Below are 25,916 nucleotides of genomic sequence, written 5' to 3'. Positions count from 1 at the left end.
CTGAAAGCAAGATGATCCGTGCTTCGGAAGGCACGTTAAGCCGTTGGTCTCGGTTACTACTTACTGATGTAACTGTTACTGGTGTACGTAGTCTATACATGAACTATGTCAGGGGCCTTTGGCGGCTCAATAATAACCTTAACACCAGGGTTGATGAAGTTGGTAATCCACCTCATAACCCACACGACATAAGAAGAAGAAGATTAATAATCAACTCTTAATACCTATAGCAATTATTGTGGAAAGTGTTATAGCTGGCGTAGGATAGATGGACTCCGAATCCGGCGCCGACTGAATAGAATATTTGAACCGCAGCGTCCACCCAAACCTGAAAATAAATAGCATTTTTTTACTCTTCGTCCCTTGCGTCAATTGCGGTGAGGCATGTCTTCGCCTTATGGGGAAAACCAAGCACTTAAGCTCCTTTTTGTTTAACAAACACTATGGGGAACTTACCACTAATGTACGGATTTATAAATTCCAAAGCATGCGTAATTGAACGGAGCGCCCAGTGCGGATAAATTTTCTCATCTAATAAACGCTTTTTTTTTTTGGTAAACAAACAGTTGTTTTATAACAGATTTAAATAAGTACATATAAGTAGCTTAACAACAAAACAGTTTCCACAGATAATTCATGCAACTTCTATGGAATTATACAATTTATAAAGAATATTTATTTTTTAAGAAGAAATCCATTCACGCTGATTCCGCTCCATTGGAGGCGCGGCATTACTAACCTTGATATCCTGACGTTCACTCTTTTTCTTCTTTCGAGTCGATGACAATTCATTTAAAATTTTGTCAGCGCAATATGTTTCCGCGGCCAGCGCACGCACGGAAGCGCTCATTATACAGACCCACCTGTGTATCCTTCAGCCTGGTGAGCTCCGGCTGCAGGTAGTAGGCGATCCCCCTGGTGGCGCCGGGCAGCAGCAGCCCCCGCGCCAGCAATATGGACAGCACCACATATGGCATCGTCGCCGTCATCCACACCACTTTACCTGGATCATTTTAAAAAAGGGTCTTATGTAATGTACATAATAATGTATGATTATGACTGTGGGGTCGCTGGTTCGAATCCAACAAGGGCCTACAACAGTGATTGTGGAAATTATTTTCGAATTGGTTTCCTGTCAAATTAGGGTAAGTAATTCAGGTTCAGTTTAAAGATATTTATTTCTTAATAACGACAGTTACAATGTCTTTTACTTAAGAAACAAGCGGCAGGTTAGGTAACCGGACCCTGTGAAAAACGGGATAATGCTAGGGAGATGATGATGATGATGTTTGGAGCATAAATGATGATCACGTTACGTGCTCAAACATCGTGAGGACCCCCACAATCGCGAGAAATACGTTTAGGAGACATGTCACTCAATCTGTAGGTTGGGAGGGCAGACTGGCAGTCGGTTTTGTAAAACCCCAGACCTGGTAAATCTTCTGGTTAGGTCCAGGACCGGGATCGCGCTCACAATAGTTGAGGTGTAGGTACTTAGTTGAAGCTCGGTGGAGTGTGGGTACTTGGTTCATAGCTCGGTTAGGGGTGGGTACTTATTATATTTTTTTTTATGAGATAATAAACAATTATACATGATATGTTAACAATAGGTGTAGGATATGTTCACATAAGTACATGTACTATCAACAACATTATCGACGCACTAATTTACAATGTCGACTAGTGAGTTGAAAAAAGTTACGTTATAAAATAAACAAAAAATAATTCAGCTTAGGGCTTGAGTACTTAGATTATCATGCGATGCATGTACCTCTGACAAACCCAATTGGGATATAGTAGTATGCTTATGTCATGTTATTATTCGCAGAAACTCACCGGAACTCTTGACTCCTTTGAAGAGTGACAGATAGAGGGTGACGTAGACCAGTCCTAGGCAGACAGCCAGTTGCCACTTGGGGAGGCCCAGGTCGTTGAGGCCTTCAGAGTACTGCATCTCCAGTACCGCTCGGCTGCAAGACGGTAAGTATATTATTACAATCCTATTTATTACAATTTAAATCATAAATCAAATTGTTGATGGAAAATTAAACATTTTTAAAACTACGTCATTTCGCAAAAGTGATAGCTGAGGAAAAGAAATGATAAGAATCTGCAACAGCAATCTGCGATTAGTGTTGCCGCCACCAAAATATATGGTCGCTTTAAAATTATTTCTAAATGGTTACACATTATACTCACTGAAAAAACTCGGAAGCGGGCGTGAAGTGCGACAGCGGTCCTTGATACTTGAGGTCTGTCCGGTTGGTGCCATTAATCCGTGCGGAGTCCCAGCACTGTTCAGTATTCCATGAGTTGTCGCAGTGCAGCCACGGCAGCTCTGACCGCGCTGATGATACCAGGAAGTAGAACGCCCAGCCTGGTGGACATGAGACGGGTATTTTAACAAGTTTAAATACCTATATAAGGGATAAAGGACGTTGGGATAAACAAGCATCAAGCAGTCTATGCAACTAAAAACCGCTTAGAATAGTGGAATGGTGTCGCATGGTGATTGTGGTCTGTGATGGCAATCCCCTATATGGGGGTTAAGAAGCTTTACGAAGCGTATATACAGTGACCTGAGAGTGCAATACAACAATGCGTTCAGGGCGCTGCTGGGGCTGCCGCGAGGCTGTCACGCCTCCGGTATGTTCTGCGAGGCGCGTTTAGACGACTTCCACGCGCTTATGCGTAAGCACTGTGCGTCTCTGTTGCGCCATGCGCGTGCCAGCCCCAACACCATCATGAGCGCATTGGTGGTCCGGTACGACTCGTACTACAGAACCGCTGGGTGCGATTGCACGCTGTTACATAACTGCCCGCGGCTTCGGTGATTCGGGCCGGCTTCATGTAGTTTATTTTTATGTTGTCGTCTTTCGAATCTGTTACTAATACTAGGTTAAGCTTTTTGTTACTAACAAAATATGGACTAGTTTCCGAAATAAATATTTTGAATTTGAATTTTACTTTTGTATGCGTAAACGTCAAATGGCAATTTTGCTTTATTAGATAAATTGCTTTTATGTCGCTTTTTTAACCACCAGGGGCCTGTTTAATAAAACTTACAATTGTAAATTACAACGACAATTTGGTGTTCATTACGTAGCTAATATGAAACTGCAAAATATTCGTGATCATACACTCCGCAATGTACATCAAATTGTCATTGTAATTTACAATTGTAAGTTTTATTAAACAGGCCCCTGGTCTAAGCTTAGCCTTAGTCATCGTTCTCCGTGGACAAGGGTATAGTTTATATAAATAACCACCGCGTTATTTTCAAATGTCCTCGCGTAAAGTTTCATGCCCTACCACAGTGTGCCCTTCGCAAGTTGGATGCCATCCAAATGCAACCATACTGCATGATGCCGTTATCTAACAGCTGATTTTATGCGCATTTGTTGGCAACTCATGGGCAAGTATAGTTTCTAAGCGTCGCGATATGCGTCCCTATTTTCAGAGGTGTTAAAACATAACATCACAACATAGTAGTCGTTACATGAGTCATGTCAGGGGCCTTTGGCGGCTCAATAGTAACCCTGACACCAGGGTTGATGAGGTTGGCAATCCACCTCACAATCCACACGATAGAAGAAGATTACATAAAACCCGTACAGATGCAAAGGTCATCCCATCATCTAAATAGATAGACCGACTGTTTGGAAAAGACATTTCCTTTACAAATAATATATACTTGATTTTCCCTTCGAATTGGAACATAAGCTCACGACTATATCTTAATTGGGGTAGTCAGTAGGTGCATCCATCGCAAGATAAACTAAGTACCCACACCTCACCCCTATCTAAACCTACGCCTGTTGTGCTTTTCTGTATCCGTTGTCCATATTTCTGTATCTTGTGTCCATTGTGCTCAATAAAGTGTTTCTAGATGAAACACTTATTACTTATTTATCTATCTATCTATCGTACCGAGCTATCTGTTAGACCACCGTGATAGGTGGTGAGCCGTACCGTCTGTAATGGTCGAGCCAACTGTGTTATTAAAAACTGCACTTAAGATAAATTAATAACTCATTGGTGCAAGTCCGGTTGGGTCCCCGCCCCAGTACCGATTCTTTTAAAACCTCCCCAGGTTTTGCATATCGAAGTAATCTGCGTTTCAATTAATAAGACAATTCAATCTCAAGAAATATATACAAAACGTAACAATTAAGAATAACATAGCAACTGACCTATGATCACGTTGTAGTAGAATGACACGTAGAACGCGACCATGACCGCGCAGAAACCGACGCCTGGAAGTAAAAGTTCGGAGTTTAGAAAATAACAGAGTTTTCTAGTCGACTGAAAGTGAAAAAAATAAATGAATAAAAAGAAATATAAATTTCAGTCTATGACTATGTCAAGAGCGGATCTAGCTTTTATTTCAGGGGGGGTCCCCAGGACGCAGACAGCCTATCTAGGGCTCTTGATCCCTCATCATCCCCCCTGTATCCGCCCTTGGACTATGTCGTGAAAAACGGATTGTCCTCTCCAACATAATCGACTACTTCTCTCTCTCTCTCTCTCCCTCTCCCTCTATTTAAGAGCTGCACTCTTGTCGGTGGAGTAATCGCCATTCCTCTCTTCTTCCCGCCAAAACCTTCACTCCCGATACGACACGACTTGCACCTTCTCTTTTATTTGTTTCATAAATGTTCTCCTAGGTCTACCCCTTCCTGTCTTCCCTTCAATTTTTCCTTCTATAATGTTTGTTATAAATGAATCGTGTCGTATCAGGTGGCCACTACTTATCACTACTACTACTACTACTTATCTACAAAAAAATATTATATCATAACGTAGCATCTCGCCTGTATCCACGAAGGGGTAGGCAGAGGTCTATAATATATTCACCCACTCTTTGCCAATTATGTTTAAATTCCATGTAATAGGGGCGAGCTGGAAGTCACGTGATATCAATTATCTATGAATCAAATATGAAACCAAATTCATATAAGTCAAATTCAGTGGTACAGAGCCCAAGCCGGGAATCGAACCTACGATGTTAGTCACGTGTTTTCCAAACAAGACTATCACGAATTACTTACTCTTTACTTGATTGATTAACCACTCATTATAAATATTATTAGGCACCCACCTTTAAAAAGCGGGCAGATCTTCCACAGCGTGATGGGTCCTTGCCGGTTGTACTGGCCCAGGATCAACTCCATGTAGAACAGAGGAACAGCGCCGAATACCAACATCAACGTGTATGGTATCAGGAACGCCCCTAAAATGCACATGGCACAAATATAAATAAAACTGGGGGGTTAAAAATGGCCACATCGAAGCAATTCATCTAAGAAAGCCATATTGCTATTTGACATTTGTTTGCATTGCGCACTTACTTTTATATGCGCAAATGTCAAATTGAAATATTGCTTTCTTACGAGTAGATGAATTGCTTCGATGTGGCTATTTTAACCTCCCTACTCAAATCACGAATGATGGTGCCGAGTCTAGCGATCGAAACTGTTATTTTAATTTGATATCTCCGTTAATAGTGCTGTCCTTCACTAAAAATAAGTGCAAGAAAGAAATAGAGTTAGTTTTAGAATTGTCATTAAAATAAAAAAATAAAAATTTTATTACGGGTAATTTGGACCCCAGGTATCAATGATTATTTACTCACTAATATTAGTATTACATAGATGCACAATACACACACATACACAACAAAATTGAAATAAAAATAAGACATTTATTTACTGCTCCTGTACAAGTGGCTCATGGAGCAATGAGTCATGTACGGACAGTCCAGCCTACTTACAATCATGCTTGTGTTTCCATTGTAAGAAGACTACGCAGGTCGTAGCGTTTCCGTAACGGCGCTACGGAAACGCTACGACGTGCGTAGTCTTCAATTCAATTCATCAAGGGTAACGAATTTTAATTAGATTTTTAACTTAAATTAAATCCACAAAAAAGTACCTACTTAGGTACCTATTTAAATTAAAACGTAAGTTTTACATTAAACAATCGCTTAATCCGACGGATTTTAAACCGAAGCGGATTTATTTTGCGAGTAATTAAAGCAATAATCCGGGCGTTGGATTATTTATATCAATAATTTGTATGTCGTTTTCATATCTACTAGCCTACTAGGGAATCCCGGATTTTTTATTATTATGTATCTACCTCAGGTCTCTATGGAATGTTAGAGACCCGTTCAGACCCGTATTAGAAAAATCTATTCCTTAATACGAACGACTGAGAATCGAACTCATGGTTTCCAAAATTTAAGGGAGTATTTGTGAAATATATAGTGTGTGGGAGATGTTACGTGTGTGTGAGAGGGTGTGTGTGTGAGAGTGTATATGTGTAAGTGTGTGCCTGTGTGTGTGTATAGTGTGTGTATGTGTGTGTGTAGTGTGTCTTACCGCCTCCATTCCTGTAGCAGAGGTAAGGGAAGCGCCACACGTTGGCCAGATCCACCGCGAACCCGATGATGGACAGTAGGAAGTCTGCGCCTGTACCCCACGTCTCTCTACCATCGTTGGGCTCTGATAAAACCAACGTAATTACGTATAATTATTTTAATATAATTAACTTACATACTTCATAAAACCCGTACAGACCGTATAGCCTCTAAGATGAAAAGGTCAGCTCATCACCTAAATAGATAGGCCGACTTTTTGGTAAAGACATTTCCTTTACAAATAATATATCCGTTATTTCCCCTTCGAATTGGAACAACTATTAAGTATAACGCAACTCAAACCATACGCGGACTAAGGTACGTAGGACGCGAGCGAATTTATGAACCGCCAAGTTATATTATTATTTAAGGTACATCTACTCACTGCATCTCTGACAATATATTTAATGAATCATGAATATAATAATTATTTATTCGGAAAATTTAATCCATACATTTATCAACCGTAATATTCTGAATTATGTCTTTCAAGATTTTTTTGCCTGCATAATTTTGAGATAAGTATTAGATTAAATGGATATCGTAAAAATATTCCCTTAATTAAAGAAGTTTTATAAAGTATTCACTGATCGATTTATAATTACGATTCATCATCATAATCATCAATAAGTTAGATAAATTTGTTTTTTCCCCAACATCCGTGACACGTGATTTTGTTCATATTTTGACAGAACGACATGATTTATTTGGGTTCACATATTAGCAGCAATCGACAAAACGAACCGACTATATTGTCAGAATCGATAAAATAACCGTGACAAAATTTTATCAGGTTGCGCATATTGCCTTACTGGTCTTCCCCTTCCACTCAAATAAAAAATTTTACGTGTGTTTGAAAATGTTAGTACTTTTTAAATTTAGTTAGTGATTATTTAGAAGATATGAATGCATGGGATTAACTGTCTGAGAACTGATATTAGGCAGCTAAATTACTCAATTGTATACTAATATTTTATGTTTATTTTTATTTATTTTTAAAGAACGTCTAGGGCCCTGTGCCGAGGTTTTTCTTGCAGCTTCTTTTCCCCGGCTATACAGGTTGTGAGAAGCTGCAGTAGTTTTAGGTGGATGAGACGTTCGTTATGTAAAAATTGACGATTCAAAGTGTAACTATGTTACCTACTGAATAAAGATATTTTTGAATTTGAATTTGAATTATTTTCAGTTCCACACTTTTGCGACGGAGAATTCCACTTGATAATAACTCAGAATCATGAGCTAAATCATCCCCCTCAGTAATTCATACGGTGTCACTAACACTCTGTATAAGCATCACAAAAGACTGGATTCTAATGTCCGTTACGCACTCTCATAAGTAATCGAATCTCGTGCGCAAAGTGCGTAACCGAAGCAGAGATAATTTTAATATAATATTTTATAGTATCTTCGTTCGTCAAATAAACAATCGTATGTTAAATGTGATAGGATTCAAACTAAATACGTACCGGTATTTGCCTTAATACTATTCGCTCTGATCCGTTTCGATTCCGCGTAGAAAACTTCTTCCTCTATTTGAATCTTCGGCTCCTCTGAGAATAAACAAGTTCAATTAATAAAAAAAATTATATAGAATAGAATTGGAAGTGGAAAAACATAGAAGAGGTCCAGTCCAAAACTGGATATGAATTTAGACTGATATAGATAGATAGGTAGAATAGAATAAAACGTTTATTTCAACCCAAATATACAAGTACTGTCACGAGCATTAATATGTATACACTTTAGTACCATGTCACATTAACTTTTTTGACAAATTTAACTGTAAGTCTCACTAAATGTCAAATATGTTAGTGCGACAGAGTCCCAAAGTGGGTACATTATATTGCTCATGACTGTACTTACAGTTAAAATTACAACCTTACAAAACCAATTGACTTGGTTTGGTTGTGGGAATGGTGTTCGCTTTATTTTTATAGGTAAGGTGCCGATTGCAATACACACCTTTTAAGTTTATTTTAAGTTGTACCTGTCATTTTCTTATCAGCTGAGAAGGAAAGGGACGGGTAAACAATAGGCCTAAAATTTATGGAATACATGTAAAAGGGAGAAGTTAAAACCCCTTACAAAATGTTATATTGGCCAATAACCCAATAGAATTAAGTTGACAGCACACAACTCTCATTCTTTGCAAAATTAACAGTTGTAAATCATCCGTCCCATCCCTTTTCAGTGGATAAGAAAATGACAGGTATACCTTAAATTTGAATATAACTTAAAATAAAATTAGGTGTCTGTAGAAATCGGGGCCATTAAATACACTTTGCTAAAACTAAAGATATCTTTCAAAAATAAATAAAAGTTTATTCCATTTATTTTCATTTAACATAAACAGCCCAAGCCCATACGAGTAGAGAAATTGGTAACTGTGGGGCACTGGCGATACCTAAAAATGATATTAATTTGTCTCAATTCTTAATACTTACTTTTATAACACGACAACGTAACCACGGAGCCTTTCGTTGATTTGTGGTCTGAAAACAAAGATATATAAAAACCAATCAATCAATCAATAATACTTTATTGCACAACAACATATACAAAGGACATAAACATACGAATAAAACATAAGCACAATAGGCGGCCTTATGGCTTACTAAAAAAAAAATTACTTACTTTATCTTTATTACTTTTTTAAATATACTTACTAAGATTAATATGTCTAATATAGAGCTGTAAATACATTGTTATTATAATTCATCTACTTATGAAATGTTTTAATTAAGTTATATTGTAACAAATATGCGGATTTTTTTACATAAAAAACACTGTATTAACATAGAAATTCCTTTATACGAGTTAGATAGATAGATAGATATAGCCTTTATTATGAACTTATTCTAACAAAAAACATAAACATATATGTTTATTATTTTTTACGAGTTACTGGGAATTTAATCTATGAAGAAAAGGCACACCTACTTATGACATATATTTTATTTAAAATTTTAAGTCCTACTCTGAACCGGCGTGCGTGTATGAAGCGATTGATGAATGTGGAGGAAGCAAGAGAAGTGTGTCAGGATCGAAGCAAATGGAATTCTATAGTCTCTGCTTACCCCGGTGGGAAATAGGCGTGAGTTTATGTATGTATGTTTAACTCCTATTTTGTTTCACCATTAATTGTCTTTTTCCATGGTTTGTCGCATATAACAAAGTGTGTGTTTACAATTTGTGTCTATTAAGTGTTTACTGAATGTCGGAATTTTCAATTTTATTTTAAAATAGTACGTAGTAAGTGCGTAGTAGCGTGTAGTCTATAGCTTGTGTAAAAAACGGACTTCGCAAATCTACAGGTTAGGAACGGAGATGATGACAACTAACTTACCAAATAAACGGTTTTTTGTTGCCGTCGACAGAATCAAATCACTCTTTATCAGACATCCAAATTACTTCGAAGCCTTGAAGGCTTGCTTGCATATCAACGAGGCTTCTACCTGGCCGGTGTCCCTCCGGCATTCACCAGGTCTTAATATCGTCGGCATCCGGCCGCCGCATAATGGCGTGCCGATCATTGCCGATGCGGAAAAATGCCGGCAATACCGCCCGTCGCCTATTGGAATTCAAAAATGGATGCCGCTAATACCTCGGCTGGAATCCAAACTCGCGCAATTGAAATGTTTAAGCGAGTTTTTTGAATTAAGTTTAAGCCGTACAAGTACATGTTTATTTTAATTTTAAGACTTTATTGCATTTAGTTTAAGCCCGTTAAGCTGTATGGGCGGTTATTTAAATGCGTATTGGGGGGTTTAAGATGTTCGAAATGTAAATAGGATTGGTTTATTCGTTTCGGATAAATCAAGTTCCTTTATTACAGACACTTGTGTATCTAGTTTAGGCACCAGTCTCTTAAATGGAAGTTTCAATTCTATATTATGGACAACCGTCAAGAATATATGCCACTGAATAGGCTAGTTTCCAACTAGTCAAATCAGTTACTTTTTACTAAACGTCAAAACAGGAAATTACTATGGAATTTGTTCGAAAAAGTAACATGTGACGTCATAAAAACACGTGACAAAACGTCGCACTTATTATTACATTTTTCTTTATTGAAATTAATGTACAAGTTAAATAAGAAAGAAATAAAATATTTATTTCCATATTGGACGCCACATTTACTAACTTACATTACAGAAATAAAAAATAGAAAAAAAAACAAAGACAAATAATACAGACATTAAATACACAATGGAGGCGCCCAAAATAAAAAAAGGATCTCCCTCAGCATAATGCCGTGACACGTGCTTAGCACGGGCCGCGGCGCTGGTATTATGGGAGACCTATCGAACGTGAGCCACGGACACACCAAACTCAATTACGTACCTACTTATATACAATAAAGAAAACATACTATGATACTTACATAGATTATAATGCATTACTTATACTTGATATTATAGATATATATTCCTGTCTACAAATATATATGCAAAATGAATAAATAAAACTTACTTAAATAGTTTTCTAAAAACCCGTTTTTTGACACCTTTAAGTTTGTTTTTATTTAGTAATTAGAATTTCATAATTTATCTTTGACCTAGGAAACTACCCACAATTTCCGACCTATATTCGTAAGTAATTTTATGCTCAACGAACTTCAATTTCAGTCTTTGGAGATTTTATATTTTACCTTAAATGAAATAACAGGTAAAGCGTACTTGAAATGTACAAGGGTTCATTTGTAATTTGATATGTAATTTTCAGTTACACAGGGAACGTGTTAAGGAGCACGAGCACCACACGGAAAACTACAACACTGTATCAACGTGTATCACAGATCGTGTGGACATGCAATAAATAGCCGTCACTACATCGTAACTTAGACTGTATAGCGTAATGCATTTGCAAAGTACGCCTATATTATCTCCTCAAAGTCAAAAGTGAATGTAATATGTGACTAAGTGAAGTATGTAAGTATTCATCTGTTATGTGTGCACACAGAGACGGTAATGACGTTCTGGGGATTCAAAAAGGCCACATTGAAACAATTCATCTAAATAACTGACATTTTTTTTATTTTTTGACAAAGCGACAATTCAATGGAATTCCATAGACACTGCTTACCCCGGTGGGAAATAGGCGTGAGTTTATGTTGACATTGCGCTCTTACTTTTGTATGCGTAAATGACAATAGGCTAGTTTCTAACTAGTCAAATCAGTTCCTTTCACTAAACGTCAAAACACGAAATTACTATGGAATTTGTATGAAAAAGCAACATGTGACGTCATAGAAAAACGTGACAAAATGTCGCAATATTTTTTTCATTTATCTTTATTAAAATTCATAATAACTTAAGTATTAAATAGAAAAAAGAAAACATTTTTGTCACCTTTAGATCTGTCTTTATTTAGTAAGTACTTAAACAGAATTTCATAATTCATCTTTGACTTACGAAACTAACCCAATTGCAATATTGCTTTTTTAGATGAATTGCTTCAAAATGGTCATTTTAAATCCCCTGGAAGGAGGATTTAAACCGACTTCAAAAATAGAGGTTCTCAATTTGTCCCTTTAATATACGTAACACTGTATGTACACTTCCATACGCATAGAAACGTTTTTACGCACGTATAGTTATAGAAACTACTCACTGGATAGCTTTAAATATGGGTGGATTACAATTCCCACGTATCCCTAAAAAGTATCGGCTTTCCAGCGAGCCGTGAAAATCGCGCTGTCGGCAAACCTGGGCAAATTGTTCCAGGATGATCGACGTCACCGACTGTCCCCGGGGAACCACGACCGATGTGAAATTATTACCTTTAATGACTGCAGTAAAATATAAGAGAGAGAGTGCCGTGGTAGCTCAGTTGATAGAACGCTTGCCACTGACTTTGAGGTCGCAGGTTCGAATCTAGCACGGGCCTAAACCAATGATTGTCGAATTTGTTTTCGAATTTATGTTTGGATCTTATATGATTATCTCGTGCTCAGCGGTGAAGGAAAACGTCGTGAGAAAAGCCACATTACCGAGAAATGCATTTTCGGAGGTATGTGACCTAACCTGTATCTGTAAAAAACCGGACCTCTCAAACCAAACAAGAAACAAGAAACATTTATTGAGAAGCTGTGTAGGTACATACGTACATGCAGGTGTCAAACATTATAAAATTGTCTCAACAGCATGTCCATGTCGGACGCCGCTTACCTAACCTTCAGGTTAGGTAAGCGGACCCTGTGGAAAACGGATAATGCTAGGGATATGATGATAACAATACATATTAGTATAAGACATTATTATCAGAATTTATTCCATAAATCTCGCGATTACCTTGAAACTCGAAAATAAAATTGAAAATGTCCGTTATACTAAGTACAGTGCTTCTATTTTCAAAATGCGCCTTGGTAATCATCGCATTTATAATCCGAATGCAAACAAATACATGTTCATCAATTATTAGACTTATCGTGTATCATAATTTGAATTTAGAACTAAATAAGTAGGTACTTACTTGTTTTACGTTTTTTTTAAATACATACTTAAGTAGTTCTGAATTCAAAATTTGATACAGATTTGTAAATGAAATAAATGTACACCAAAGAGGTTGCACTTAACAAATAATATTCTTCTACCATTCAAAATATATTAAAAATTTGCAAGGCACCGGACGCAAATATATTAAACTTGGAACAAGGCACAAGCACTACCTCTTACCTACGAGAGTCCGTCTTATTGCCTCTTCACCTGATATTCTATGTTACTTTTTTGTTTGACTTAAATAGTAAATATGTAGTAAGTAAATAGAACATTGCCGAAATACCTAAGTAATACCTACGTATTTTCTTAAGTATGTAAAACGTTGATGTAAGTAAGTACTTACAGTTTCAGGTGTAAGTACTTAATTATATTTTTTTGAACATGGTAGTTAAGTCTCTTTTGTAAATATTTTCTTTCATTTAGGTTTCATTTAGTATATTTGTATTGTACAATATAAATATGTATTGTATTGTATTGTAAACGGCCTCTGTGGTCCATTGGTTTGATCCTTGAGAGATCTGGAGGTCCCGGGTTCAAATCCCGGCGGGGACATGTCACAAAAATCATTTTGTGATCCCTAGTTTGGTTAGACATTACAGGCTGATCGCCTGATTGTCCGAAAGTAAGATGATCCGTGCTTCGGAAGGCACGTTAAGCCGTTGGTCCTGGTTACTACTTACTGATGTAAGTATGTAGTCGTTACATGAGTCATCTCCGGGGCCTTTGGCGGCTCAATAGTAACCCTGACACCAGGATTGACGGGGTTGGTATTCACAACCCACAAGACAGAAGAAGAAGATTGTATTGTAAGTACTTACTTTACTTATTTATTGCGTAAATGAATCCGACTTTAATATTGTGATAAGTATGATATATATATACGTAAAGGTTTCATTTTTAACGTCTCCTGACATAGGTACAAAAGTCGATCTGTTTTCCGCATATTAAGGGTACTTAATTAATTGTGCCTCCTAAACACTTCCGGGCAAGTAGTTAATGCCATCTGCGGCAAATCTACAATAAGTCACGTAAAAAAAGGTAAGTAAGGGATTAAAGAAAAGGTTAACGTCGTGTCTTATGGGGAAGTCAAAGAATTGGCCTTTGATAGACTGGAATGGAAAAATGCTACACCGACAAGAGCGTGGCTCTTAAATTGATGATGATGAAAAAAAATCCTAATCCCTCGTGGGTTATGAATAGTCGTAAAACGGCATTTCCTTTACTCAGAAAAAAATAGTGAAATGATTGCATGCACGATTAGCTACGTTTGTGGGCGTTGTGTCGATACATTCATAAACTCACGCGTGTTTCTCGCCGGGGTAGGCTGAGACTATAGAATAGATTCTGATTTATATTTCTCTCTTCCACATTATCTATCGTTTCATACGCGGTACACCGGCCAAGTAGTTAATGCCATCTGCGGCAAATCTACAATAAGTCACGTCAAAAAACAAAAAATACGCGGTATAGTAACTTAATTAGTAATGCTTGGTTATTCTGTAAATAGTGAGTACTTATATAGGTGTTAATGACATCGTAACGAAAACTTTGAAGGATAATTCAGACCATGATTCTGAGTTGATATCAACTGGAATTTTCCGTCGCAAAAGTATGAAACTGAAAATAATTTTAAAAAAAACTAACATTTTCATGAATTTTCTTACAGGAAATTCCAGTTGATATTAACTCAGAATCATGGTCTGATCTGAATCATCCCTCTTAGTATTCGTTATGATGTCGCTAACACCCTGTATCGCAGTAGAGCTATACTTGCGCGTACACGTATGACAGTATACAGTGTTACTGTATAGGGGGGTTACTGTGTTACCTTCCACTGTAAATACGTTTTTAGAGTCGGCGTGCTCCCGGCGAAGCACGCCGACTCGTAAAATAAACTTCCTAAATAAACTTTTTTTTTTTAGTATGCACTACAGTGAAGTAGTGGTTCACTCGGGCTTTGCTCGCTGTATACTATGTTACTACTGGACATACGCACCTAGAGCCGGCGTGCTCCCGGCGGAGCAGTAGCCGTCGTCGCGCACGCTGCGGCCGCCGGGCGTGCCGGTTGCGCACGCGCCGCGGTGAAGCAGCGCTGGACTCGCACGCTGCTCCTCGTATGACGGCGCCGTGTGCGTCACTACTGTGCCGCCTGATAATGTTGCCTGTATTTATACAACTAGTTGTTATTTTTATTGTTTCTGCGATTAAAATGTAATGTAATGAGAAAATAGATAATATTAAAAAAATATATATTCTTTATTTCACAAATTTGCCGAGACCTCCCATTAATTAGTAAGTACGTGAAATCTGGACAGCGCCATCTATATTATTTTTGAGCATCGTAGCCTGGATAGTCCCTCATTGTATATGTAACAGATACACCAACATACCATTGTGGGCAGTTTGCTCTCATGGTAGCCATCGTAATTGTGAGGCCGTGATCGCGACTGCGAACCGGCCAGCTCCGCCTTCTGACCCTCGGGGTCATGCTCCTGTTGGAAAAACAAACATTTTCATCATCATTATCCAAACGTGTACGGTCACGAGCATTAATATGTATACACACGAGCATTAATGTGTGTGTGTTTTTGTAATTATTTCTTTTTATTTTGGTGCAATAAAGTGTATTTGTATTGTATTGTATTGTACACTTTGGTACCATGTCACATTAACTTTTTTGACAAATTGAACTGTAAGTCTCACTAAGTCAAATATGTTAGTGCGAAAGAGTCTTAAAGTGGATAAGTACATTATATTGCTCATAACTGTACCATCGAATATTGAAGAGATAATTTCAGTACCCAATATGAATTTAAACAACTAACATTATAAGTTAATGTCCTTGTATTTTACCGCAGTCATCATCGTCATCACCTTCCTAGCATTATCCCGTTTTTCACAGGGTCCGCTCACCTAACCTGAAGATTTGACAGGTCTGGTTTTTTACAGAAACGACTGCCTGTCTGACCTTCCAACCCGCGAAAGAAAAACTAGCCCAATACAGGTTAGGTCACATACCGCCGAAAATGCATTTCTCGGGAATGTGGGTTTCCTCACTATGTTTTCGTTCACCGCTGAGCACGTGATAATAATTTATGATTCAAACATGATTTCGAAAACAAATTCGACAGAAAAATAACAACAGTTTATCTACAATACCGATAGAACAAATGGCCCCTTGAATACTCTTTGATTTAGGATAAAATCAAAGCCTGTGTATCTTACTTTTTTAACAAAACATGCATGCACAGACGCACACACACACACACACACACACACACACACACACACACACACACACACACACATACACACACACAAACACACCACATAACACAAAATTTACTTTTATTGTTTTGTTTAAATTTCTATGGCATTAAAATGTTTCATTATAAATAATCATAAATACTGGAGGAGCGGAGTTTTTCCTGACACAGATTTTTTGCTTAAAAGGAAACTCCAAGAAACCAATGTACGACTGAATTTATAAATAAGTATACAATTTGTTTGTTTGTTTACTATAACCACAGACGTCACACACAAAGATACGCGTGTACGATAACGTCAATGTGTAGTGTCTGTGTAAAACGAAGTGTTTTATATGAAGTGTCCAGGGTGTGGTACAACTTAAGGCCTTGATTTATGCGTGCTTTACCTACGGCTGTAGTACTACCTTTTTTTATTTATTTATAAACAAAATTACATATATATGTAATACATAGTTAATTTTGTTATTTTATTATTTATTTATAAACAAAATTACATACATTTGAGGAGCTCGGTGGCGCAGCGGTAAACGCGCTCGGTCTGCGATTGTTGAAGTTAAGCAACTTTCGCAAAGGCCGGCCATAGGACGGATGACACAAAAAAAAAGTTGCATTAGTAGTCGTTAATAAACACCAATTTGCACTGGGCCCGCGTGGTGGTTTAAGGCCCGATCTCCCTATCCATCCATAGGGAAGGCCCGTGCCCCAGCAGTGGGGACGTTAATGGGCTGGTGATGATGATGATGACATACATATACACTTTAATACTATCGCCAAACTACAACCGTAGTTTGTTGGCGTCGCTGTAGGTACTTGGTATATTATTGGCCAAATCAGTTTGCGTTATCCGATAATCACCTGTCATAAACACAAAGCATTGCTACTGACGCCCTTAGTATAGGTATAGTTATAAGTTTAACCATGAACCACAGGCTGTACAGAACTATTACCTATATCTTGTACGGTCAAGGTCAGAAGGTCTCACAACCACCGATCACAAGATGAAGTAAGTACCCACACCTCACCGAGCTCTCTATCAGACCAATGTGATAGGTTGTGAGCCGTATCGCCGCCCATCATGGTCGAGCTAACTGTGCGCTAAATTTTAAGCGCAGTTTTCACTACCACAGTTTCGAACCGGGCGACCCCCGAAATTAAGAAGCAAGTCGATTTACTACATGACTACAATGACTATTAACGACTACTAAATAGATGATCGGTGCTTCGGCAGGCACGTTAAGTCGTTGGTCCCGGTTACAACATACTCATGTAACAAGGGTTATTATTGTCAGTGGCCTTTGACGGCTCAAAAATAACGCTGAAGCCAGGGTTGATGAGGTTGGTAATTCATCTCACAACCCACACGATAGAAGAAGTTGAAATAGTGCTCAATAATTGGTGCCCAATTAGTGCCGCCTAGTGCCTATCACTAGAGAATTGCTTGGAACGTATTTTAGCAATGACATAAATCCTCCATACGCCGACAAAATACAATCTGGCGATTCAGAGAGGCAATGCTGCCAGTCTGTTAGGCACCTTGCCTCGATATGACGCATTGGAGGAGGTGTGTGTTTTATTGATAAGATATTTGTTTGTTTGTCCAATAAACACTAGACTTGAATATACCTTTGTTCCTTACTTTTACAAATAGACAGTCATGAACCCTTTCACGGACAGAGACCATAGGTCATTGATGGTTCATAATAGGTATATATAGTATGACACCTTGGATTCGGAACGTCCGTAGACATTCTATCCTTGAAAGTGTTAACGAACTTTTTGTGTTTTATTTATAAGATTGTGTTTATTGTGTGTCCAATAAACACTAGACTTGAATTTATATACTTTTGTTCCTTACTTTTATAAATGGACAGTCATTAACGAACTTATATACCAATAACCCTCCTTGTTTCACCGCATTCGGGTAAGAAAAAACGTAGGTTTTATACCTGTGTGTGGTGCGGAGAGGAGCCGCGCCGAGATCCGCTGCTAGACGACCTGTTGCTCGCGTCTGCAACAAACAAACAGGGTTACTTCAAGTCAACTTAATTACTTAAAACATAAATAATGCGTCACGCCTGTATCCAGGAAGAGGTAGGCAGAGATCTATAGTATAATATACACCCACTTCTCACCAGCTGTTTTAAGTTTCATGTTATAAGGGCGATCATTAATGACATAAGTAACACAAAGGCGGACTGTGAGCAAATTAGAACTGCTTATTATCCAGAGGGTCCTTTCTAGTACGGGGCTGGAACACATCAACGCTAAAACTTAAATCTCCAACTATTTTATGATTACTATGGCACTGCCCAAACCAGTAAGGATGCGGGCGTGAGCGTACCTAACGTCTCCCTGCTGGATGTCAACATATCGATTGATCGAAGCAGTAGCGAGTGGATTTCAAGGAGTATTTCACTGTACAGGGGGTTGATACTTGCTAGCATCATAATTCCCTAAGCCAGACCTCAGTCCTCAAATTAATTACATGACGACATACATAATTACATATTCTCAGGCTTACTATATTACATACCTGTTGAATGAATGAATGAATGAATAAACAATTTACTATACAAACAAACACAAAATAGGTATGTAAGGAAAACCTAAAAGCTGTCAATTGGATTTCCGTCGGAGAACTCTGGAGAATGATAAATATTTTCAGTTTCATATTGACTCAGACAGGAGGAGCTCGGTGGCGCAGCGGTAAACGCGCTCGGTCTGCGATTGTTGAAGTTAAGCAACTTTCGCAAAGGCCGGTCATAGGATGGGTGACCACAAAAAAAAGTTTTCATCTCGAGCTCCTCCGTGCTTCGGAAGGCACGATAAGCACGTTTAGCAGTCGTTAACAATCATCAATCCGCCCTGGGCCCGCGTGATGGTTTATTATGAGGCCCGTTCTTTCTATCCATCCATAGGGAAGGCCCGTGCCCCAGCAGTGGGGACGTTAATGGGCTGATGATGATGATTGACTCAGAACCATTAGCTGAATCAACCCCCTCAGTATTCGGTATGGTGTCACTAACATCCTGTATATAATCCGCGTATTAATGTAGTATTACATTCATTAACCCTGTAGATTATTACATGTGTAGGCAATAATACATAAACTGCCTATATACGTCCCACTGCTGGGCATAGGCCTCCCCTTAATCAACCGGAGGGGGTATGGAGCATACTCCACCACGCTGCTCCACTGCGGGTTGGTGGAGGTGTTTTTACGGCTAATAGCCGGGACCAACGGCTTAACGTGCCCTCCGAAGCACGAAATCATCTTACTTTTTTCGGATAATCAGTTGATTCAAGCCTGAAAAGTCCTTACCAAACAAAGGACAGTCTCACAAAGTGATTTCGACAATGTTCCCATCGGGAATCGAACCCGGACCTCCAGATCGTGAGCCTAACGCTCTAACCACTAGACCACGGAGGCAATAATATAAAATAATATTTATTTACTTTTCATTTGCCAGCAATATAAGAGCTCTTCATTCGATGTTGACGATTGAGATGGGAATCGATCGCTGGAATAGCTATGTTTACCTGTATCAATCAGCTATTGACGGCCCTCTACGCTTGCTAGGGCTGCACTATATTTATAATCAATTATATTTAACAAAAGTTAATCCAAGACAATCACAGTAAATTCATATAAGTACTTACTTAATATATATATAAACACCTCCACCAATCCGCAGAGTAGCATTTAGATTTAAAAACGAAAGTATCTCGGAGTTATCAAGGTCTACTTTAACTGTATTTCCAACCAAGTTAATACTTAGTACCATTCGAGGAAAATCTACAATAAGTCACGTAAAAAAGAACAACTGTAATAAATAAGTCGAAATCTCTTTTGAGACTGTCCTTTGTTTGGTAAGGACTTTACAGGCTTGAGTCATGATTGTCTGAAAAAATAAGTTGATTCCGTGCTTCGGGGGGCACGTTAAGCCGTCGGTCCCGGCTATTAGCTTTAAAAATACCTCCACCAGCTCGCAGTGGAGCAGCGTAGTGGAGTATGCTCCATACCCCCTCCGGTTGATTGAGGGGAGGCCTGTGCTGTTCATGATTTTATGATGATGATATAAAAATATATGTTTCAAAACTAATACCCGACTACGAAAACATGACGCTCTAAAAGGTAAGAAACAAGAAAATAGGTATATTTCTCTGAAATTCTTGCGAATAGTGATATTTAGGAGATCGGTAGCCGTGGTAAACAAACTCTTAGGACACATTGGTGCTAATTCCTGCAGACGCCATCTAATTTTATTTTAAGTTATATCTGTCATTTTCTTATCCGCCGAAAAGGAAAAGGACGGGTAATCGACAAGCATAAAATTTATGGAACACACGTCAATTTTAAGGACAAATCTAAAACAACCGTCTAAAAATTTTGTTCAGTCAGCACGTCAAATGGATTGCATACCAGCGACATACCTTTTCGATTCGCCCGGATTATTCATTCATTTACTCATTCTTCCTAAAATTAAGAGCTGTGAATCATCCGTCCCTTTCCTTTTCGGCGGATATGAAAATGACGGATATAACTTAAAATAAAATTAGGCGATGTCTGCAGGAATCGGGGCCGATTAGCATACTACCTCTTAGCTCTTAGGACAGATTGATTAGCATCTTCTAAACATCACTATTCGAAAGAAATATGGAGAAATGTATCTATTTTCTTGTTTCTTACCTTTTAGACCGTGATTTTTCGTAGTCGGGTTTTAGGTTTTAAACTTATTATTTTTATTTATATTATTTTGGGGTCTTATGTAATAAGAAATTATGCTTCCGATACGTGTTTTAGCAGTCTGAGCAGTCATGTTATTAATTCAACCTACTTAATTATCGAAAAATACAAGAATACCCGCACGTTAAGGCTAGTAGTATATAGATATTTGAAATGTACAAATTAAGCTCTTTCGTTTGATACCTAAAATAATACCAATCGAAAAAAAAGTTGTTCGTTCTCACTCTATGTCCTCTAGAGGGCGCCATATTGAATTTAACGTGACGTCACTTTCTTTTTTTTGTTTTGGTTTTCCCCGAAGGGTAAGGCAAAGGGAACTATGCCCATACAGCCATGTCTGACGTATTTTTTTTCTTGATGATTAATGAAATGATGAAAGGTGATGATGATGAAACCTAAGCCCCCACCCTCGGAGTAGACTCCTACTCCGAACCCCAAACGAATTAACTCAAAAGTCCGCATAAACTTTTGAGTTATGAAGCGACTCCCCGGCACGAAGCGAAAATAGGCAGATACAGTTTGTTTATTGAATTCTCCAATATAATAACACTCGCGAATGTCTTCCGACTAACTTAATGCGATCATTAACCACAAAACACCACTTCGTATTAATTATTTAGATTACTCAATGAAGAAAGCAACTGTCCCGTTCCCGTTTCCCGCCGAAAAGCCACGTGACGTCACATAGCCTATAACCACCGGATAATCAAGACGCTTCTTGTGACACCTCATTTGTAAAATTCTGACAATTTATTACGCGTGCAGTGTCCTTAGCCAAATTGCAAACGATTGCGATAGGTGGTGAGCCGTACCGCCGTATTTATTGGTGGAGCCAATTGACAACATTTCATTTTTACTAAGGTGCCTTAAATCGAAAACCATTTCGAGATATTTCTATGATTTACACAAAACACATTTTTTCAGATTTTTTAATTCAGTAATAATAAAAATATATTGAAAAATCCACGAGGTCAGAAGAGGAAGGCATAATAAGTTCAGACCTTTAAATAAAAATTATAAAAAAGTAAATGTCATACATAACATGACACTTTGTTTGCGACTTGGCTTTTTGGCGGGAGGCGGGAACGGGACAGTTGCTTTCTTCATTGAATAATCTAAATATTTAATACGAAGTGGTGTTTTGTGGTTAATGATCGCATTAAGTTAGTCGGAAGACATTCGCGAGTGTTATTATATTGGAGTATTCAATAAACAAAGTGTATCTGCCTATTTTCGCTTCGTGTCAGGAAGCCGCTTCATAACTCAAAAGTTTATGCGGACTTTTGAGTTAATTCGTTTGGGGTTCGGAGTAGGAGTCTACTCCGAGGGTGGGGGCTTAGGTTTCATCATCATCACCTTTCATCATTTCATTAATCATCAAGAAAAAAAATACGTCAGACATGGCTGTATGGGCATAGTTCCCTTTGCCTTACCCTTCGGGGAAAACCAAACCAAAAAAAAAAAAAAAAATTGTTTGCGACTTGTTTTAAATACGCATGCAAAGGTACATTACAGTATACTGCCTTCATTCTATCAATAGCAGAATCCAATTTTCAAAAAATATATTTTGTAACTTCTAGTGGAAAAGTCTTGAAAAGAAAAAATACGTGTCTTCTATTTAAACAAGTACTTTCGAAATAGCACAAAAAAACCACGGCTTAAAAATTTGAAATGTTGTCAATTGTGTTGTACGTAAGTACAAATATTTTTAACCATTCGATTTTTAAACTTATGGTGTACAACCCTAGCATTTAATCAAATGGGAATGAAATCTGAAGTGGTTGTAATATAGCGCACAGACAGACCGAACAAATATACTGACCCTCTGCTAATTACGAGTTGCTACTTATTTGTTATTTCATTTATTATTTCTAGGTATCTACTTATTTCAATTATTTTTTATGATAGCAAATAAAAAATAAATTGAACATAAATTTATGTATAAGTAATTTATTTTTTTATTTACATTTTATAACTTGCAAGGGACCTTCTAGTAACTTGAGGTTCTGTCTACACTAAAAAGGATTACAGGCGTGAATTACGACTGTATGTCCTTATGAACTGGAATATTATAATTTCTTAGTGAGTGAAGAAGCGTACTGGAGTACGCTTCATATATCTATTCCGGTTTATTAAAGGGAGGCATGTGCCCAGCAGTATGACTTTTATAGCCTATGTATGGTATGTATGTTAGAACCTATACAATTTTATAACTGAAACCTTCTTTTTCTACATCACCCCGCCGGCGTGGTGGACGATTTTCCTCATTCAGCGCTTACCGCTATCGACCCACTAGGGCGAATTGAATATTATTCTCCCAGACACCCTGAGCCGAGGTTCGAGCCCAACTGGGCACCCTCAGGCCTGTTGTCTTAAATTTTGTCCGGATAAGAGGCCTCAGCGCTCCCCATTTTTCCGGCCAAGTAGTTAACGCCATTTACGGCAAATCTACCTATAATAAGTCGCGTCAAAAAGACCCTCAGCTTATAAAGATATCAAGTTTCCATTAAATCAATCACACAGTCACTCTTTACACTTGCACCCTTTCACCTCATCAATCTTCATTGTACTTTGATCCTTGCACTCTATAGAATAGACTATATCAACAATAAATGATATCGTTTTGCAGAATAAACACGTTCCTAAGATCACTGTACTGACGTACAAGTGGTGGACTGGTGAGTATTCGCTGACGGATGTGTAGTATATGCGAAGATTTTAAACGTTCTTCATTCAAATCTATAAATACTTTCTAGCGACATACAAATTTACAAATATTGCGTCTATTTATTACGAACGCGTTAATAAAATACGAGTAAGATAATAGATAAGTAAGTATATTAAAAAAAAACAAAGTTAGAAGCAATAATTGTAAAATTAAAATATAGGAATACATTGTTTTAAGTTTTCTCGGGTTATTATCATAATTAAAACACATAATAACGGGTTCTTGCCGCCAGTCTCATATTCCCATTTAAACGCGCTAAGAACCCGTTATTGGCCCCGATTCCTGCAGACATCTCTTAATTTTACTTTAAGTTATACCTGTCATTTTCTTATCCGCCGAAAAGGAAAGGGACGGATGATTGACAGCTCTTAATTTTAGGAAGAATGAGTAAATAAATGAATAACCCGGGCGAATTTTTAGACGGTTGTTTTAGATTTGTGCTTAAAATTGACGTGTGTTCCATAAATTTTATGCTTGTCGATTACCCGTCCCTTTCCTTTTCGGCGGATAAGAAAAGGACAGATATAACTTAAAATAAAATTAGATGGTATTTACAGGAATTAGCACCATTATGTGCTTTAATTAAAATATAGAAAGTTTGTTGTGCTTTTGTAGTGCCTTCCATTTTATGACGTCACTTTTTGTTTTGTTGTTGAAAAGACCACATTGGGGCAATCCATCTAAAAAAACAATATTGCTATTTGACATTTGTTGATATTGAGCACTTACGTTGTAGGCACATATGTCAAATTGCAATATTGTTTTTAAGATGAATTGCTTCGATGCGACCTTTTCATTAGACTGGCTGTATGTACGTTGTGGCACGGCAATAAGTTATTGAGTATTGATATTAGTTGAAGTTGAGTCGACCGCAGAACGCCATTGGTTTCAAGTACTGTAGGCATTACTGTACGGCTTGTAGGAGTAACTTTGTTTTGTTTGAGTGCATGCCAATCGAAAGCATGTTGTTAGTTTGACGGCCATGAACATCGAGTTCTGCAATCAACTGGGTTCAATTAAATGACATCTCTAAATTGCTATATATATTCAAATTTAAAAATGTCTTTATTCAGTAGGTAACATAGTTACATTTTGAATTGTCATTTTTACATAAAGCACGTCTCTTCCGCATAAAACTACTACAGCTTTAAAAAACCTGTATAGCCAGGGAAAAGAAGCTGCAAGAAAATCCTCGGCACAGAGCACTGGACGTTCTTTAAAAAAAAACTTATAGTACTTATTATTGAGTATACAATTAAGTAATTTGGCTGCCTGATATTACTACTGATATTACAAGTTCCTAGACAGTTAAACCCATGCATTCATATCTTCTCAATAATCACTAACGTTATTTACAAATTATTATATACTTATACGTTGTTTGACTTTACGCGGTTATTATCATAATTAAAACATATAATACCGGGTTTTTACCATGTTAAATCAGGGTTTAAGAAAGAAAAAAAATACGTCACTGTTAACATGGTTAGACCCCGGTATTGTGTTTTAATTATGCCATTTCTTAATTACACACATCACAAACACAGATACACATTTAAAATCGTACACAAGAAAGATTACAGCACAATTGGAAGCCTCATTGTTACGCTTAAATGAGGCTTTGACGGCAAAGTCACTTTGTTGCAGTAAGGGTAGCTGTGTTCGTGAGTTTTCCAGCTGTCTAAAGGTCTTTGATTTAACTTGTCTATTCTATTTCAGACAATTATACCGATAAAAATATAACACATAATTTTACACATTCATCGCATAATGAACTAAGGACCCATGTTTCACCGAGCTTCTTGTTAGACCAACGTTACAAATGGTGAGCTGTATCGCCCTCTATAATGGTCTGACTAACTATGCAATAAAAAAAAGAAAATAAATTGCACGTAACTAATCAATTATTGGTACAAGTTCGAACCAACGCTCCCCATTAGAGAAGCAAGCCAGTGTACCACAGTGACTGGAAGTAGTGGTAGCTAGTAGTTGGTAAGGGAGATGTCACACTGTGAGCGCGTGTCGTCACGCCCACAGTATGACGAAAGCACTAACTTGACGACTCACCTCGACTGTGGTCGCGCAGCTCGCCCGCGCCCACGCTGTTGCCAAGTGTCGGCATGCCCGCCATGCCGGCTGCTACACTTGCACTCCTCTCATTATGCCACACCTGGGGGGAAGAATAATAATTGTATTTTAAACTAATTATATTTACACAGAACGTGGTATTTTTACCAACTTCAGTGAAAGT

The 25,916-nt window shown here is 37.8% G+C and overlaps 1 protein-coding gene across 1 annotated transcript in view; it reads right to left on the bottom strand.

Annotated features, from left to right (window-relative positions):
* LOC126376820 (sodium-dependent noradrenaline transporter-like) overlaps positions 1-25,916 on the bottom strand; it is a 33,125-nt gene that overhangs the window by 7,086 nt on the left and 123 nt on the right. Inside the window, exons 2-14 of the mRNA XM_050024367.1 lie at positions 25,733-25,835; positions 18,137-18,198; positions 15,312-15,413; positions 14,918-15,083; positions 8,866-8,913; positions 7,888-7,971; positions 6,384-6,506; positions 5,102-5,233; positions 4,194-4,256; positions 2,200-2,377; positions 1,837-1,970; positions 864-1,003; positions 225-328 (exon numbers count right to left, since the gene is read on the bottom strand). Coding sequence (XP_049880324.1) covers positions 225-328; positions 864-1,003; positions 1,837-1,970; positions 2,200-2,377; positions 4,194-4,256; positions 5,102-5,233; positions 6,384-6,506; positions 7,888-7,971; positions 8,866-8,913; positions 14,918-15,083; positions 15,312-15,413; positions 18,137-18,198; positions 25,733-25,835 — 1,439 coding nt within the window. The remainder of the gene's footprint in view (positions 1-224; positions 329-863; positions 1,004-1,836; positions 1,971-2,199; positions 2,378-4,193; positions 4,257-5,101; positions 5,234-6,383; positions 6,507-7,887; positions 7,972-8,865; positions 8,914-14,917; positions 15,084-15,311; positions 15,414-18,136; positions 18,199-25,732; positions 25,836-25,916) is intronic.

This window comes from Pectinophora gossypiella, chromosome 21 (genome assembly GCF_024362695.1).
Source record: "Pectinophora gossypiella chromosome 21, ilPecGoss1.1, whole genome shotgun sequence".
Taxonomy (NCBI): domain Eukaryota; kingdom Metazoa; phylum Arthropoda; class Insecta; order Lepidoptera; family Gelechiidae; genus Pectinophora; species Pectinophora gossypiella.
The sequence above is the reverse complement of the archived record's forward strand: the minus strand, read 5'-3'. Positions and strand labels throughout refer to the sequence as shown.